This window comes from Styela clava, chromosome 14 (genome assembly GCF_964204865.1).
Source record: "Styela clava chromosome 14, kaStyClav1.hap1.2, whole genome shotgun sequence".
NCBI classification, from domain to species: domain Eukaryota; kingdom Metazoa; phylum Chordata; class Ascidiacea; order Stolidobranchia; family Styelidae; genus Styela; species Styela clava.
In genome coordinates, this window is record NC_135263.1 from 6,428,249 (window position 1) to 6,443,629 (window position 15,381).

The 15,381-nt window shown below is 35.7% G+C and overlaps 1 protein-coding gene across 1 annotated transcript in view; it reads right to left on the reverse strand.

Moving 5' to 3' along the window:
• Positions 1 to 4,209: 4,209 nt before the first annotated feature.
• LOC120340358 (DNA-dependent protein kinase catalytic subunit-like) overlaps positions 4,210 to 15,381 on the reverse strand; it is a 53,121-nt gene continuing 41,949 nt past the window's right edge. The window contains exons 68-82 of the mRNA XM_078119959.1: positions 14,884 to 15,041; positions 14,203 to 14,352; positions 13,689 to 13,882; positions 13,020 to 13,231; positions 12,496 to 12,586; positions 11,855 to 12,052; positions 11,523 to 11,736; positions 10,602 to 10,754; positions 9,621 to 9,736; positions 9,306 to 9,403; positions 8,882 to 9,052; positions 8,256 to 8,457; positions 7,545 to 7,736; positions 7,011 to 7,207; positions 4,210 to 5,343 (exon numbers count right to left, since the gene is read on the reverse strand). Coding sequence (XP_077976085.1) covers positions 5,136 to 5,343; positions 7,011 to 7,207; positions 7,545 to 7,736; positions 8,256 to 8,457; positions 8,882 to 9,052; positions 9,306 to 9,403; positions 9,621 to 9,736; positions 10,602 to 10,754; positions 11,523 to 11,736; positions 11,855 to 12,052; positions 12,496 to 12,586; positions 13,020 to 13,231; positions 13,689 to 13,882; positions 14,203 to 14,352; positions 14,884 to 15,041 — 2,554 coding nt within the window. The 3' untranslated portion in view covers positions 4,210 to 5,135. The remainder of the gene's footprint in view (positions 5,344 to 7,010; positions 7,208 to 7,544; positions 7,737 to 8,255; positions 8,458 to 8,881; positions 9,053 to 9,305; positions 9,404 to 9,620; positions 9,737 to 10,601; positions 10,755 to 11,522; positions 11,737 to 11,854; positions 12,053 to 12,495; positions 12,587 to 13,019; positions 13,232 to 13,688; positions 13,883 to 14,202; positions 14,353 to 14,883; positions 15,042 to 15,381) is intronic.

The following is a 15,381-nucleotide window of genomic DNA, read 5'->3' on the forward strand; positions in this document are numbered from 1 at the left end:
AAATATTTACATAACTCGCAATACTAAAAAGGTAAACAGTACGATAAACAATTATAATGAGACGAAACCGGAATCTCATAGAAAGGGACGATTAGAATGGTGAGGGAATACTGGAATCCAGTCATAGAAACAGGTGTGATTCACATAGGCCTATAATTCAGCCATTTGACTCTTGTTTCTTGGGGGTATCGCACATGACTGACCTTCTGTCGCCGGGTAGAACTAAATAGAAAACGGTAAATGATAACTTAGGCGCGCGTGGCTGCCTTAATTTAAAGCTTCAACTATTCAAATCAAGGTTTGGTGCTTCAACTACGAATTAAATATTTGAACCTAATTTCTAGAGTCGGCCAACGTTTTTGTATTAGAAGTACGGCCATCATTGCGATTAAGATTTTTTATGAGTTACGTTTGATTAGAGAATTGGTAGATTATAATATGTCTCATTTAGTTGCAAATGAAACTTCAATGAATGGTTAAAATTTAATTGAATTTACTGAATAAAAGTTCGAGTTTAGATATAATTTTGCAAAGTCCGACGAAAACATATGACGACAAAGATGTCGCAGTTTGAGGACAAAAAGAAAATACGTGCTTCTATCTCGATCGTGAAGGCATCCATCCCTCATCTGGAATTAAATAACCTCTTCTATATTGATTGTACTATACTATTATATACTATTCTTTTCCATTTCCGAGACATGTATCAACCGTTTGTAACTTTTATAAGGTTTATGATACCAGTAATTTATTTTTCATTTTCAACAATAAGCCAACTAACCTACTACTTTGATTTGCTGTAACATCCCACACTAATTCGATACTTTTGATAAGATTTATAAATATAGGCAAGTACGTGAACGACATGTAATTATCTAAATTTAGGTAATTTATCACTAATGGCGTCGCAGGTTCTCTTGTCTCGTGCTTGTTTTGAAGCTTAAATACACGCCGGCGCGGCCACAGACTTCATCTATGACGGCGCAGGTCGCGCGCCCCTCATTTAGATTTTTAAGTTTGACAATACAGTAGACTATGTCGTATGAATTCTGAGCTCAATTATTTTGCTTTTACCTTCTTGTTAGGTCATGAACGATCATTCCGAAGAGAAGCGTGGTGCAGCTTATCCCCTGCTCACTCTCTCAGATCATATATGCGCTTGTGTCCGCTCTTCTCGGTTTGGCTTATGATTGGAATTTTTATTTGGTGAAGTGTCCGGATTCCTACAAATAATCTTGAGACCCGAATTGCCATCACAACAAGAGGGGACTAATCATATATCACAGGGTGGTCCAAGGTTGTCGTCTCCGGGGGGCACATTAATATCTTTGCATTGTTCGCGGGCCACAATAGTGTCAAGAATAGGTAAATAGTGTAATACAAAACAAACACGATGTGCAAACACGTTGATCAATTTTTGTCATTTATCAAGCTAAAACCACTAAAAAAACTCATTAAAATCCGTAAAAGGCTTTCTATACGAGGTGTTGCTAAAAAGAAACGAGACTGACGTCACAGATTGCGCAACACGATTAACCATTGGTAATCAACACTTTTACAGTGTGGTGTAATATGTGTTCTTTGTTCAACAGCTTTTTTGACACAATATCGCAATTATTTTTGCTCTTTAGGAGCCATAGGTGAATGTGATTAATTGCTTGTTGAAAAAAAAATTGCCGTGCGAGATCTGATTGAGTTTTTTGGCGATAGGGGGTTCAATTGCAGAATGACGATTGAGCAATGAATTAACATTAAATTTTGTGTCAAACTTGGAAAAACGGCGACTGCAACTTTGAAGAAATTGTGTGATGTTTATGGAGATTCTTCCATGTCCAGAACAAGAGTTTTTGAATGGCACAAGCGATTTGTGGGATGCAGGAAGGATGTGGAGGATGATTCGAAGTCAGGAAGGCCTTGCACTTCCACAACTGATACCAACATCGAAAAGGTATCAGTTGTGAGTTCAGTTGTGAAAGGCAGTTGATTCGCAGCGACCGTCGCTCAACAATTCGCGTCATTGCGAAGTTGGAAAAGACAAAAAAAAACGGTTCGCACCAGTTTGGTTGACACTTTTGGCTTGTGAAAGGTGAGTGCCAAAATGGTGCCAAGGCTGTTGACTGAGGAGCAGAAAGCTCAACGATTAAATGTAGCCCAGTTGACATGCATTTTTCCAAGTTTGACACAAAATTTAATGTTAACTCTTTGCCCAATCGTCATTCTGCAATTGAACCCCCTATCGCCAAAAAACTCAATCAGATCTCGCACGGCAATTTTTTTTTCAACAAGCAATTAATCACATTCACCTACGACTCCTAAAGAGCAAAAATAATTGCGATATTGTGTCAAAAAAGCTGTTGAACAAAGAACACATATTACACCACACTGTAAAAGTGTTGATTACCAATGGTTAATCGTGTTGCGCAATCTGTGACGTCAGTCTCGTTTCTTTTTAGCCACACCTCGTATTTACATTTAGTTTAAAATTTCAAACTCTTCATGACGGAAAAAAATGCATTCGCATATCGATAAGATTTTCAAAGCAAAATCTTGGCTTTGGAAAATGCTCATTGCTCACAAGATTCTAAAATGTTGTTTTAAATTATATTTTTTTGTCACCAACATATCGAGAAAGCATTGTGATATTTTCTTTCCTCACGAATTATATTGTTAGGCCATAACACTAATATTTAGTTATCAGGCATAGCCAACCTAGGCTAATAAAATCCGCATTCAATTTTTATTTTTCTATATAATTTATACAATGTCAAAATTGTTAGCATATATTCCCGATCAAAAAGATAGAGCGCCAGATAACAATTTAGACTGGCAAGCACAACATTCATCTTCGCTAGTTGCCTCAGCTACAACACTAGTCAATTCAGTGACATTAGCGATGTAACTATATGTCAAAAGATTTTTTGGTTAATTTCACGACGAAACAACACAAAATACGATTTTTTATTTACTTTCTGAATGCAAAGCGGGCCACAGGTAATGAAGCTGAAGGCTGTATTTGAAAGTCCAGCAGTTGGTTTTCCGACTTTTTAATGCAATCTCAAGAAGCTAACTATCTCTATTATGCGATGTTAGAATAACGATTCGTACGGTACTCACCGCAAAAAAAACAATAGTTTCCTAACTTTAAAATTTCACTTTTTAAAATTAGATATATATTTGAACCTTGGGTGTCGCTGCTCAATAACCGGCTTCGGTTCCTCTCGACTTCCCTTTCCCAGTTAAACTGTATTTTCTTTTCTCGTATTCATTTACTGGTTGGAAAAATAAACTTGATTTGATAGATGTTTCGTCGTGGTCATTTCAACCAGGCAAGCCAACAACAGTCTTCATCGCGGGTACCAGTCAAAGCGGATCCAATTTCCAATCACATTTATGACTTACGCCAGGGGTCGGCAACCTTTTGTCACTCGCGGGCCAAAATTTAGGCTGCAAGTCATTGGCGGGCCGCACATAGAAAGTTGAAAAATCGAACGGATGGTACTTTTTATATTAAAAATCAAGCAGTGATACATCTCACGAATAGAATATAGATTTATTTCCTCATTGCATCTCATTTGAATATTTTCAGCGCCATTGAACCCTTTGCACTTAGCATCAACTTTTCTGCGTTTTGTTGCCATTTGCTTAATTAAACGAGTAATTGTGAATTATATAATTGTTAGGTTATAATATAATTTAGTCTAAAAAATATATTCGTCAAAACGGATGTTTTGTTACTATAATTTAGTGAACCGTCGCGGGTCAGATTATAGTGCCGGATCCGGCCCACGGGTTGTCGACCCCTGACTTACGATGATTGCGCGGCGACAAGACAAACGATTGCTTGAACCGAACCACGAGGCATTAGGCCTTGCCAAAATATCCATTCCAAACGGAAATAAATTGCCCAAATTACCACACGTCCCTATTTAGCCGGTCCCGGTTTAGACGAGCGGTTTTGATTTGCGACTCAAGTTTATAGAGAGAGAGCGAGGACTTCCACATAGTTTTGTGATAAATACTATAGATAGGGTTACCATATTTTTTTTAACTTTAAAGCGGGACGCCTCCAAAGACACGACCCCTTAGCTGTGATCCTGCAACTTTACAGTTTCCGATTATTCTACATAGGCCTACATTTAAAGCCATCCCTACCGTCTTCAGTTCGAAAAATAGAAAGGAACAGACGCTAACGATACAAATGATCTGAATTTATTTTTTTATGTATAGCAAAAGGAATAATGAAATAGTCAGCCGTTTTCAAGCATTAAGAATTTACTTATTCGCCCAAGCATGCTTTTCTGTATTTAACACCTTTAAAAGACGTTGTTCAATGTTACATTCACATGAACGTCCGTACAGGACCGATTTCACTTCGCTAACAATGTTAGCGGGAAATGACGAAACAAACAAAATAACGCACAAAGATAATGTTAGTAAGCTGCGACGTCTACTGAATAGTTGCGGGTCGGACAAAAGTTACAATCCAGGTAATTTTGGCTACGAGTTGATAAATATTCGGACTCCGATAGAAGCAAATTCGACTTCACAGCCTTGATAGTTTTAAAAAATTTCGACAAGGTTACTTTTCAATTATCAACACAAACAAAATATATAAAATATTTTTTTCTCTACAAACGGCACTTGTCGCTCATTGTCGAACTTCTAACGCGGGTGCTGGTGACTGCTGATAAGGCCTCCATACTTAAACTATCTATGACCGTGAACATTTGAAATAACCCATACAAATGGTGGATTTATTGATTACAAAAATTCTAAATTACAGATATGTTGGTAATATGTACGATTGAACTTATTCAAGCAAATTAGATACATCACTACGCCCACAAGCTTTAAGCCTTTCTAGATAAGTTTCAGTATGTTTCCCAGTGTTTCATTTGAAAGGTTGGGGGGTGGGGGTTAGGTGGTTAGTACAAAAATGTGTTATGTATTTGACTGATAATCTGCACGGACAAATAAACAGCTTTTTGGATATCCTAACACAATTTAAAATCAAAGTGTGATGTCACACCGCAAAATCAGAGGTGGATGTAGGGAAATCACTCAGTAACTCATGATTTTTCACTTATACTTATGTTCTTATGGAGGATGACCATGCGTGAACCTCCTTTCACGTCTCACATCCAGAATCTCCACCCGATATAAGTTCGAACAAGAATATTCGGATCAGTTGCCTGGTCTATAAGACAATCTACTTGGTCGCCTACTGTGAGATTTTCCTCATTGAATGCCGATCGGAAATTTTTGTTCGGGAGGCCATCAGCTAGAGCACTAAAGTGCGGTAAATAATTCTTCGGAACTTGGTAGTTGTGTTGAAGTTCATCTCTGAAGAAAAAATAATGAAGGATTGTTGAAGATGGCAGGACAGGCCTCAGGCTATGTGGCTGCAGTGGACCCTGCACTGCCATATGCCAAGCCCTGGACAATTCTTGCCATCAAGCGAGACATAAGTATGAAATATAATTTCAATGATATACAGCGGTAACTGCTCAACTTTGCCACACGCGATGCTCATAAAGTAAAGCTACCTTAATCTTGATTTGGTTAAAAAAGTAATAAAATGTAGAGGTGAATTTTATTTTCTATTACGAAACCTTCAATTTTTCTTGTCTGTACCCAGACTCTTCGCAATCTGTTAGCAAGAAACCACAATACCGGTAATTGAAGCCAATGTAACAAAATCAGTTTCATTCAGAAGATTAACCATTAATCTTCTGGTGTTTTTAGAATGTATTCTCAGTTAGTTACTCCTCTTTATATGACAGTGGTTCTTAAAGTATGGGTCGCGACCCAAACATGGGTCGCGGAAGGTTTAAAATGGGTCGCGACAAGGTCGTCAATGCAAGGGCAATCTAAGAGGAGAAGGAAGAATTTTCAGCTTTCCCAATGTTTCAATTTAGCTTCTAAACTCTGGTATTTAAAAATAATAAAAAATAAAATTTCATTCACGGAAAGAACTGTCTTGAGCTCATTGTTACATCACAATTCTGATATGCCAGTCACGTGTATTATTTTTATGGTATCGGTAACCATGCACGTCGCTTGTCGTTGTGTTGACCGCGTGGAATGTCGTCTTAGTGGATTAAAATAACCAGAAATGGGTGTCTTTTTGGTAATGTAAATTGTAATAGACGACGCAATGAAAAAGCTCGCTTCTCGACATTAGATTATTCAATATCTAGAGAAAATGTGACTTCATCTCGAGGCACCATTTACCGCGAACGAAGCAGTGTGTGCACATTTGATGAGTAAAAAGTTGTATATTGCGAGAGATACCGAAGGATAGCTAGGATGTCGTGTTTGCAACGGACAGCGGACGCCTTTTTTGCTACAATTCGCGACAAGGCACTTGTGCGAGCGAGGATATTTGGCACTGACGGTTATCAAAACTAAGCTCGCAATCGCCTCGATACCCGTGACAACTTGCGTATTGCGTTAAGTAAAATAGAGCTGTGTATTGAAGATATAATGAAAAGGAAATTTCAGTTTCATCAATCTCACTAAGTCAATGGACTGTTTCTAATAAATAGTTGTCTGTATTTGAGTCAAACTGTACTAACATTAAAAACACATTTTGCGTTATTTAGGATTGGGTCGCGAGTATTCATAAAACTCAGATTTGGGTCGCGCTCGAAAAAGTTTAAGAACCACTGTTATATGAGAACTTCCCACAGGTATCATTTACATGATTTTGCTTTGAGCAAACTTTTCATATAAAAAAATTGGTACACCTGTAGTAAGCGAACCAAGATGGCGGACACTGGAACGTAGCATGTGTACCAGGTTAGGGTTAGGCCATAATTTTATTCCAATTTCTTTATTTTAGTTCTATTACGAGTTCGGGTACTAGCCAAGTGACTCTCGTAGTATATGTACCTGAAATTATGGCCTAACACTAACTTGGTACACATACTACGTTCCGGTGTCTGCCATCTTGGTTCACATACTACGGGAGTACCAAAAAATTTGCAAACAGATGAATGAAAACTTACTGTGTAATTTTTGAAGGTTTACATCCCGATAACTTCCTTCTTACAATGGATATCTTTCTCAAAGGATACCACTGCTTGGCATCACTGCCGGTAGATATTGCGCTCGATGCATAACCAGCAGACCCAGAACTTCCACCATTGTAATCAACATTAGTAACACCAGATCCATGGACTCGAACAACCTTGTTTGCATATTTCTGTACAAACATAACTAAGGTTAGAAATGGCATTGTGCTACGTGTTAAAAATACGATTGCCATCGCGCGGCTGATTACAAGCACATTATACATTCGAATCTTGTGAGTGGGAGATCTGTGAGTGTGCGGTAGGAATTGCTGGACAAACAAATAACTGAATATTTATACCATAATCAACATGGACTGGAAATTGGCCAGAAGTTTGCCATATGCCTCATTATCAGTTTTCTTCTACCCAAGGATAAATACGAATAATCCTATCTTTTTCCAACTCCACAGACTTGCTGCCTATTATAAATTATGAGAAAAGTGAAGAATTTCTGATCAACATATCTACCATCCAGTCAACAGAAGGTTCTTTGAGAAACACATCAAGCATAGTAAGTATTGTCTCTTTTTCCGATCGAAGCGCAGACATACAAAACACCATGCTCTGTCTTAGTTCGCCGTGTTTAGCAGGATGTGGAGCCATCAGATAACAGATCTGTGGTGAAAGTCTGAATGGCACAAGCTCTGGTACCGGTAGGCCCTGGTAAAAATAAATGGTAGTATAAACAACAAACAAAAATGTCAAATTACTAATCACCGAAAAATATCACATCGGTCCCATAAGCAGGGACGTGGGGTAGGGGAAAATTTACAACAGAACCAATTTACCCCGATTCCATGAAAATCAAATTTAGCGTATGCAAGTTTCCTTGTATATTGTTAGAAATGCTTAGTAAACTAAATAGATTTTGAGTAGAGAAATCTATTATTAGAATTTAAAGTATAACTTGGACTCTGGGGAATTCAAAATTTGGAGTAAGACAGTAAGGCATTAGCTGAGAACCGACCTTAACGACAAGATGACGAAATAGTCTGACAAAATGCTACATTCTGGCAAAATAGTTGCAAGAATTGGGATGAAATATCGAATCTAATAATTGAAATCGATTGATCCATTAGTTGATCCACAACAATAATTCAGCACATAAATCGATATATACGCTTCAAATCAGAAAAATTGTCTTAGTTCATAAAAATTTCATACAAAAAACTACTATACCTCAGTGGCTGTTCCGAATGCATGTCCAAAATCAATTCCAACAGGAGCTCCAGTCTTTGTGGATATCATACAATTTGAAGTATGACGATCGCCGATTCCTAAAATCCAGTGGGAAATACACAAAGCACCGTAGCTTGTTGCGAACTTTTTACGAAGAGTGAGAAAAGATTGTGGAGAGGAACTCAGTCGAAGATATGCATTTCTGAAAAGTTGAAATGGGAGAATACAAATATATTGTAAGGAATAAGGAACAAACAATCTAAGTTTTTGTGATGTTTCAAATGGGTTCGTGGCTTCCTATTTTTTGGGGGTCATCCATCATGGACGAATAACCTCACCTAGGTACCATTCGCAATGATTAAATTAAAGTAAATTGGTCGTGAATCGTTAAATTCTTCAACCATAATGCATTTATTCTTCTGCTTTCATTGGTTGACATTCTTTATTATCACCATTAATTGTGACACATAAAATAACTGATGGAAATGCGCTAAAAGCAAAAAAAGGGCCAAATATCATGAAAATTGAAAACAATACGTGACAAATGCTCACTCTTTTTCATGGTTTTCCAAAGCTTTCATTTAAGTACTCGCGGCGTTTCAGAACAAAGCTCTAATGAACCATACCTTAGTAATCCTTGTGGTATATGGTGTACAACTTCTGTGTATTTATTAGAAGCTTCTGTATAATTTCCAAGTTTAACCATCTCTCCATACGTTTTGCGAACATCTCCACCTTTTGCAAATTTGGAGAGCCATTTGGAATATATTTGACTAGGTTTATCCATGAGACTGCTCCTGAAGTAAAAAAAACTGCTGTTAGGAATATTGAAAAATTGAGAAAATTTGGTAAATTGGAATGAATATATTAAAAAAAGCTTCCTGCACCATCCAGTCCATGCATCTGAAACAAAAAACTGGTCAAAAAAATAACTTTTCCCATTTCCAAGATTTACTAATAACCGGACAAAAGTATGCGGTTCACCATATGATTAATCGTCTTATCATCTTTCCTATGAAAAATATGAAAACTGTAATATAAATAACCAACTTATTCAAGTATTTGGCTTCTTCATTAATAATATCTTGTAGTGTTTTAGTGTCTTTCACCCATTGAATCAAACCCAGTCTCGAAGTTACTGGAATGACCTGAAACGTTTAAACATAAAATTTACATAGCTCAGATAATGTGGCTGACCCCTGTAGATGGCAATTAAGGCAAAAAAGCCATTTACATAATAAGTCCGGCTCAGAATTGAATCTAAAAAAAGTCGGGAGTCATTTTTTGAAAGAACATGATTTGCCAGTCGCTCAAACTGTATGAAATCCCATGCTCATCTGCCGCATAATGATCAAGTTACATTACCTCATATGTATTGATGAAAAGTTTTCGTTTTGAACAATTCGAATCACGTTGTAGGATTGAATTAATAGAAGTAAAGATTTGCTGAATCCTTTGGTCTTGACGCAAATCTTCGTTTCCTTAAAACAGAAAATGATAAACAAGTCAAGTGTTGACATCTTGTCAAAAATATTCTTAAAATTTTGGGTGCGATAGCCCATCGATTGAAGTGTCAGCTTTCACTGTGGTGGCATCGCAGGTTACACAACTCAGGTTAAACCCCATACGCCCCACCTCACCCTAGGGTGTAATAAATTAGGCCAAACCAGAAATACTTTGATCCTAGCAGTGGCTTATTGGACAGGGCCTAGTTTGGAGCTAATAGCCCTGTATAAAAAGTAAAAAACTCTGCCATATATACGAATAATTGGAGATTCTCTGATTAACTAAAAAATGAAATTAGTGAAAAGTTTTCAACTTTGCAGATTAGAAAACATATAATCTGCTTCAATAAAAAATGATAGCCTTATTTGATGATATTCAATACGAGAATATCGGTCAGAGACCGAAGACTTATCGATCGAAAGTTAGGGGATCCCCCAAAACAGCGCTCTTACTCCATAGTGACACCTTGTGTTCCATCACTAATTAATTAATAACTCGCTAATTATACGACATAATTCGCCCAAAATCAATAGGCTTCTGGCCCGAAATAAGATGAATGCACATGCAAAATCTGGAGCAGATTCAATCTCGCTTTCGTGAGATATCGCGTGTATCTAACAGGCAAACAGACAGACAAATACCTATCAAGATACTTACCGATGTAAAATCGATAACTAATGAGTTGTTTTTATGTGGTGGTTGAATAAACAATGCAAAATAGTGCCAGCGATTGAGAACATCTACTGTAGACATTTCATACATTGGGAATACTTTTCAAGGTTCATATGTAACGTGACAACAATAAGAAACAAAACAATAATAACATTAAAAATATCAAACCTTTAACCAAGTACTGGTATTCATGAGAATCTGATGCTTTGATAGTAATTCTCTTTGGTTGTTGTAGAGACGACATCACTCGCACATAATCACCAAATCCACTGATCTTCACATGATGTTCTGAGATGGGCTTCGAATTTCCATTGTATTGGCCTTGGTAGAATTAGTAAACAATTGGAATTATTGAACAACCAAAATTGATAGATAATTTATTTATTTAATTTAAGATAATTTATTATTATAAATATTATCAATTTATATATGTGAAGTATACATGTCACCCAACTGTCTTAAATCCTGTCTCTGTTATTATGTTCATCTTGTACTCTTGTAGTATGTGTACCAGGTTAGGGTTAGGCCATAATTTTATTTAGATTTTCCCCATTTTAGTTCTATTATGAGTTCAGGAATTGTCTGTGTTAGACAAGTGAATATACCACCTGTTCATAGGTTTCTGTCCCTCCATAATTACCTTAATTACCTCCATATTGGTACACACACTTATGGAGCACCGTTTATCTAATACGTTGATACTGTTAGATTTTGAGACAAAATAACATACATACATAAATATACTTAAATTCAATTATTTTTAAGTTTGTTCTTTCCAAAGTTTTTGTAGCCTAACCACTATTAATGCCCCAAAAACAAGTACAAACTATCATTAATTGAAATGTATTTGTCGTAAAACTCATCCATAGTCGACAGCGGAAAAGGTATTTGACCATAAAAATTTTAAGTTCAAATCTCATGCCCACCACCTCACCTGAAGTATGATAAATTGAATAGACGATGGTGAACTGAAAATATTCAGATCCTTACCTATTATTAGTTGCTTGTACAGTCTTTTTCAGAATCAAAGGCATGTAAAACGTCATTTGAAAAATACCGCGTGAATATTATGTGATTTTAATTTATTACCAGGTATTTCTAATTCTGTTCCTCCAAGGTTCGAAGAGGAAAAATCGGCAAGCCATTTACTGTATTCCTTCAGCGTCTGTGGACGTTGTGTTTTACAATAATCGTTCATCTCAGTCAGAAGATTTTTCGATTCTGTTACGAATTTCTTTTCATTCATCAGCCCTTGACCTCCTGTGGAACCACCGAATGCTTTTTCAACTTTCTTGAGAAATTTCTGAAAAATTCAGAGGAAAACTACATAAAAAAAGTTTTAGAATGAAGTTGGAATTTCATATCTGCAAAGTTACAAACTAGTGAAACACTACGAAAATGTTTACTCAGTTCAATATTACCTTTGCAAAATTAATTTTGTATGAACCAACGGACGCAGAATTTGATGTTGTTCCATATAGTTCATCGTCTTCCTCCATCTTTATGGATTGACCACATGCGAGTATTTCATTGTACATATTCTGGTATTTTGTGAAAATCGTTTTCTGTTTTCCTTTTTCTTTACTTTTTAATATGTGTGTTGTTTCCTCTTGCCATTCCTGTATGTGATAGAAGAAAGCAGTGTTGAGGAGGATTTAGTTATTTACTCGACTCGAGTAAGACACCATTTATCAAATACTCGAGTCATCTTAATCAAATAACTCATACTCGTACTCAAATAAATGCCACTGAGACAGACTCAGCTAATGCACATGAAGCTCAAATTTTGAAAATTGTTATAGTGTGTTGATATTCTGAAAAGCAGCGACAGAAAATATAGAAATATATGTCAAAACAAATAGCGTTATTTAAATTAGAGTTGAACTAATGAAGTCTGGTAGATAAAAAATATATAGGTCTGTTGGTACAATAACATAAACAAACATCTACAAAATTAGAAAATTTAATTATTTTCAAGCATTCAGAAAAAAATATTGTTTCCATGAAATAAAATTCCAGTATCACAATCTGTTTTTTTACTCATAAACAAACAGAACATTACCTTAAAAATATGAGCAGGACTCGAAAGCATTGTTAAATTCTTTATGAATGGTTCAACCAAAGGAACAGTTGTGTCGAGCATTTGTTGCAATCTAAGAAGAAAAGTAGTTCTGTTCAGTTTTATGTTTGATAGTTTGTAAATAACAAAAAGTACTTGACTATATCAGAGCATTTTCTGCTTGATGTTATTGTAGGATTTTAACCAAATAAAGATGGATTAGATTTTCGTATTTATCCTAGGGAAAAGAAAAGCCAGATGAGATGACTTAATCATATGGCAAACCATATCCTCCTGTCTGGTTACCATCCCGTGTCAGGTATGGGAACAGTTAGATATATATTTCAGATACATGAACTTAATAGAAGAAGCGACAAAGCTACAATCGTCCAGTGTCATTGATGTACTTGCCATGTTCAAAACTCCTTGTAACATCACCGTCTTGTTTAGATCGCAATGCCACAAAGGAAATTTATGTTTGCGGGTGTGTGACCTAGGCCCCACATACTATACACACAAATATTGACCTTTTCACAAAATCCCGGTTAGTTTTCCCTGATTCGTTTCTTTCAAAAATGAAGTCCGGTGCACTAGTTTTGACAGAATAAATAACTGCTTGAGGATATTCTTCCGATAACTTCAAAATGATTTCATGAACTGATTCTGCTTCTGTTTTATCCAACAAAGCAATCATCTGATTTGTCCAACGTAGGAACATCCATGTCGGAACTTGAGATGACTAAAGAAACATAAGACAATTTTTCTCAAAGTATCGTGCACTCACTCACTCAGGCTCATGTTACGATATTTATAATGTTTATGATTCCACTGTTTTCATAATTACCAAAACACCAGAATTGTGACTCTATATTAAAAAACTTCAGCTCAAAATGTATTTGAGAATATCCGCGAGATTTATACTTAGACACATGATTGTAGCCATTTTTTTTCTATGTCAATAAAATTAGGGTGACTTCAACAACACTTTTTGATAACAACAGCCATTACATATGATGCTTTGCTTAATTGTCTGTTGAGTGTTGAGAATGTCTATTCAAATCGATTTTTTTTTAGAGTTTTTGTCAAAAATTTTGACTTCAATTATTACCATTTGAAGTTGGAAGTGCTGAGTCAAACATCACTAGAAAAACACCAAACCCTGCCCATAGTACAAATGGACGAGCTATGTTACCCACCTCTTGTAGAAAGCATGTTTTCACGTCATCTGAATAATGGTTGACTAATTGCAACAAACGAGGAAATCTTAATGCAGCTTCTTGTCTTATATTTCCATCATTATATTTCATTGACATCAGTATATATTTCACCATATTCTTTGCATGAGCATTGTAGTCAGAAAATGTGAGGTTCTCCTGTCCATGATTTTCATCTAAAATGAGTCGTCAAAAATTTACAATCAATGCAGACTTTAAAAAAATTTGATTTCGACTCCACATCTGAACTCCCGATGAAATAAAATCTTGATAATAAAGACTTTGGCGTATGTAAGCCTTTTCTGAAAGCTTGGTGCACTTCATTTTTTTTTTTCGTTTCGATTATCACCATTAAAAGTATGAAAAATACAGATTCTACTAACTCAAAATTTAGACTCAGAAAAATACGACTTTGACACAAATGAAAAAAACATGCCCAACGCACACTCAACAGCCCTGATAGTTTATTCATGTTAATCCAGTATTATTTACTCACCAATTTCTTGTAAAACTTTGTCACAATATTTAGCAAATTCAAAATATGTTTCAGACGCAGCATCATGTCTTTCTGTAGATTCAGAACATATATCAACTGCTTTCTCTAAAGATTTTTGAGCGTAATGTCTCAGATCATCTTTCAAGATACCTGAATAAATTTTATATGGGTATAAATATAACTTTTTTAAAATCAATTTCAAAAAGATGATCGAAGAGACTTGGAACTCGATATATATTGTAAATCCTAATATCTTGGTATTCTACAACTCTAAGCACTTTTGAAGAATCTACCACGCAGGAAATGAGAAAGAGACTGGAGAGACTCAAACTCATTATGCATAGTTAATAATCCTAATTTATTGGTGTTCTAAAATTCATTGGAAGAATCTATCATGCAGAAAATACCAAATTTAATGGAAAAAAATACTATGAAAAGCAATTTTTTCAATTTCGAGGTGAATTATCAACCCCAAACGACTCAGAGAAAATTTAAATGATAACAAACCAATAGTTTTTTAACGACTTATTCCATCATGTACATACTGAAATTTTGAAACAGATTGGCCAATTTGTCGGAGAGCAAGACATTTTTTTACAACAACAATCCAACACGAACAACAATTAAACAAAATGATCCATAGGTTGATTTGATTTTATGTCAAAAAATTTAATATTTTACCTTCTTTCACTAATTTAGTTTCTGAAGTATTGGCATCTGTTAACACCTTTAAAATATTTCTGAACATGGCATCATTCTCTCTGTTGATATCAGCAATGTCAGAAGCAAGAGAACATCCTTGTCCAAGAAACATATAAAGCTTAGCCAGGTTTTCATGGCTGTGCAAAGGAAAAAACAGGTTTAAAATTAGTTGTAAACTTAATAAGACTACTGTTTAGGTACAGGCCCAATGAAATTAAGCAATAAATGATCAGGCAATGTGAAATATCAACCCTTATACCTAAAATTTGAAAATATAAGTAAGACTGACAAATAACACCAAAATTACAAAATTGAGTCCATGTTTTACAACTATGCTTGAAAGTGAAAATTTGTTTGAGCAGCTCGTCAATTTTCAATGTTATTTATATATGACGCTTATTCCCACATTTCGCTACAACAATGATAGCATGGAAAACAACTATACAAGGGTAGAGAAATGTGCATTCTAAATAACAA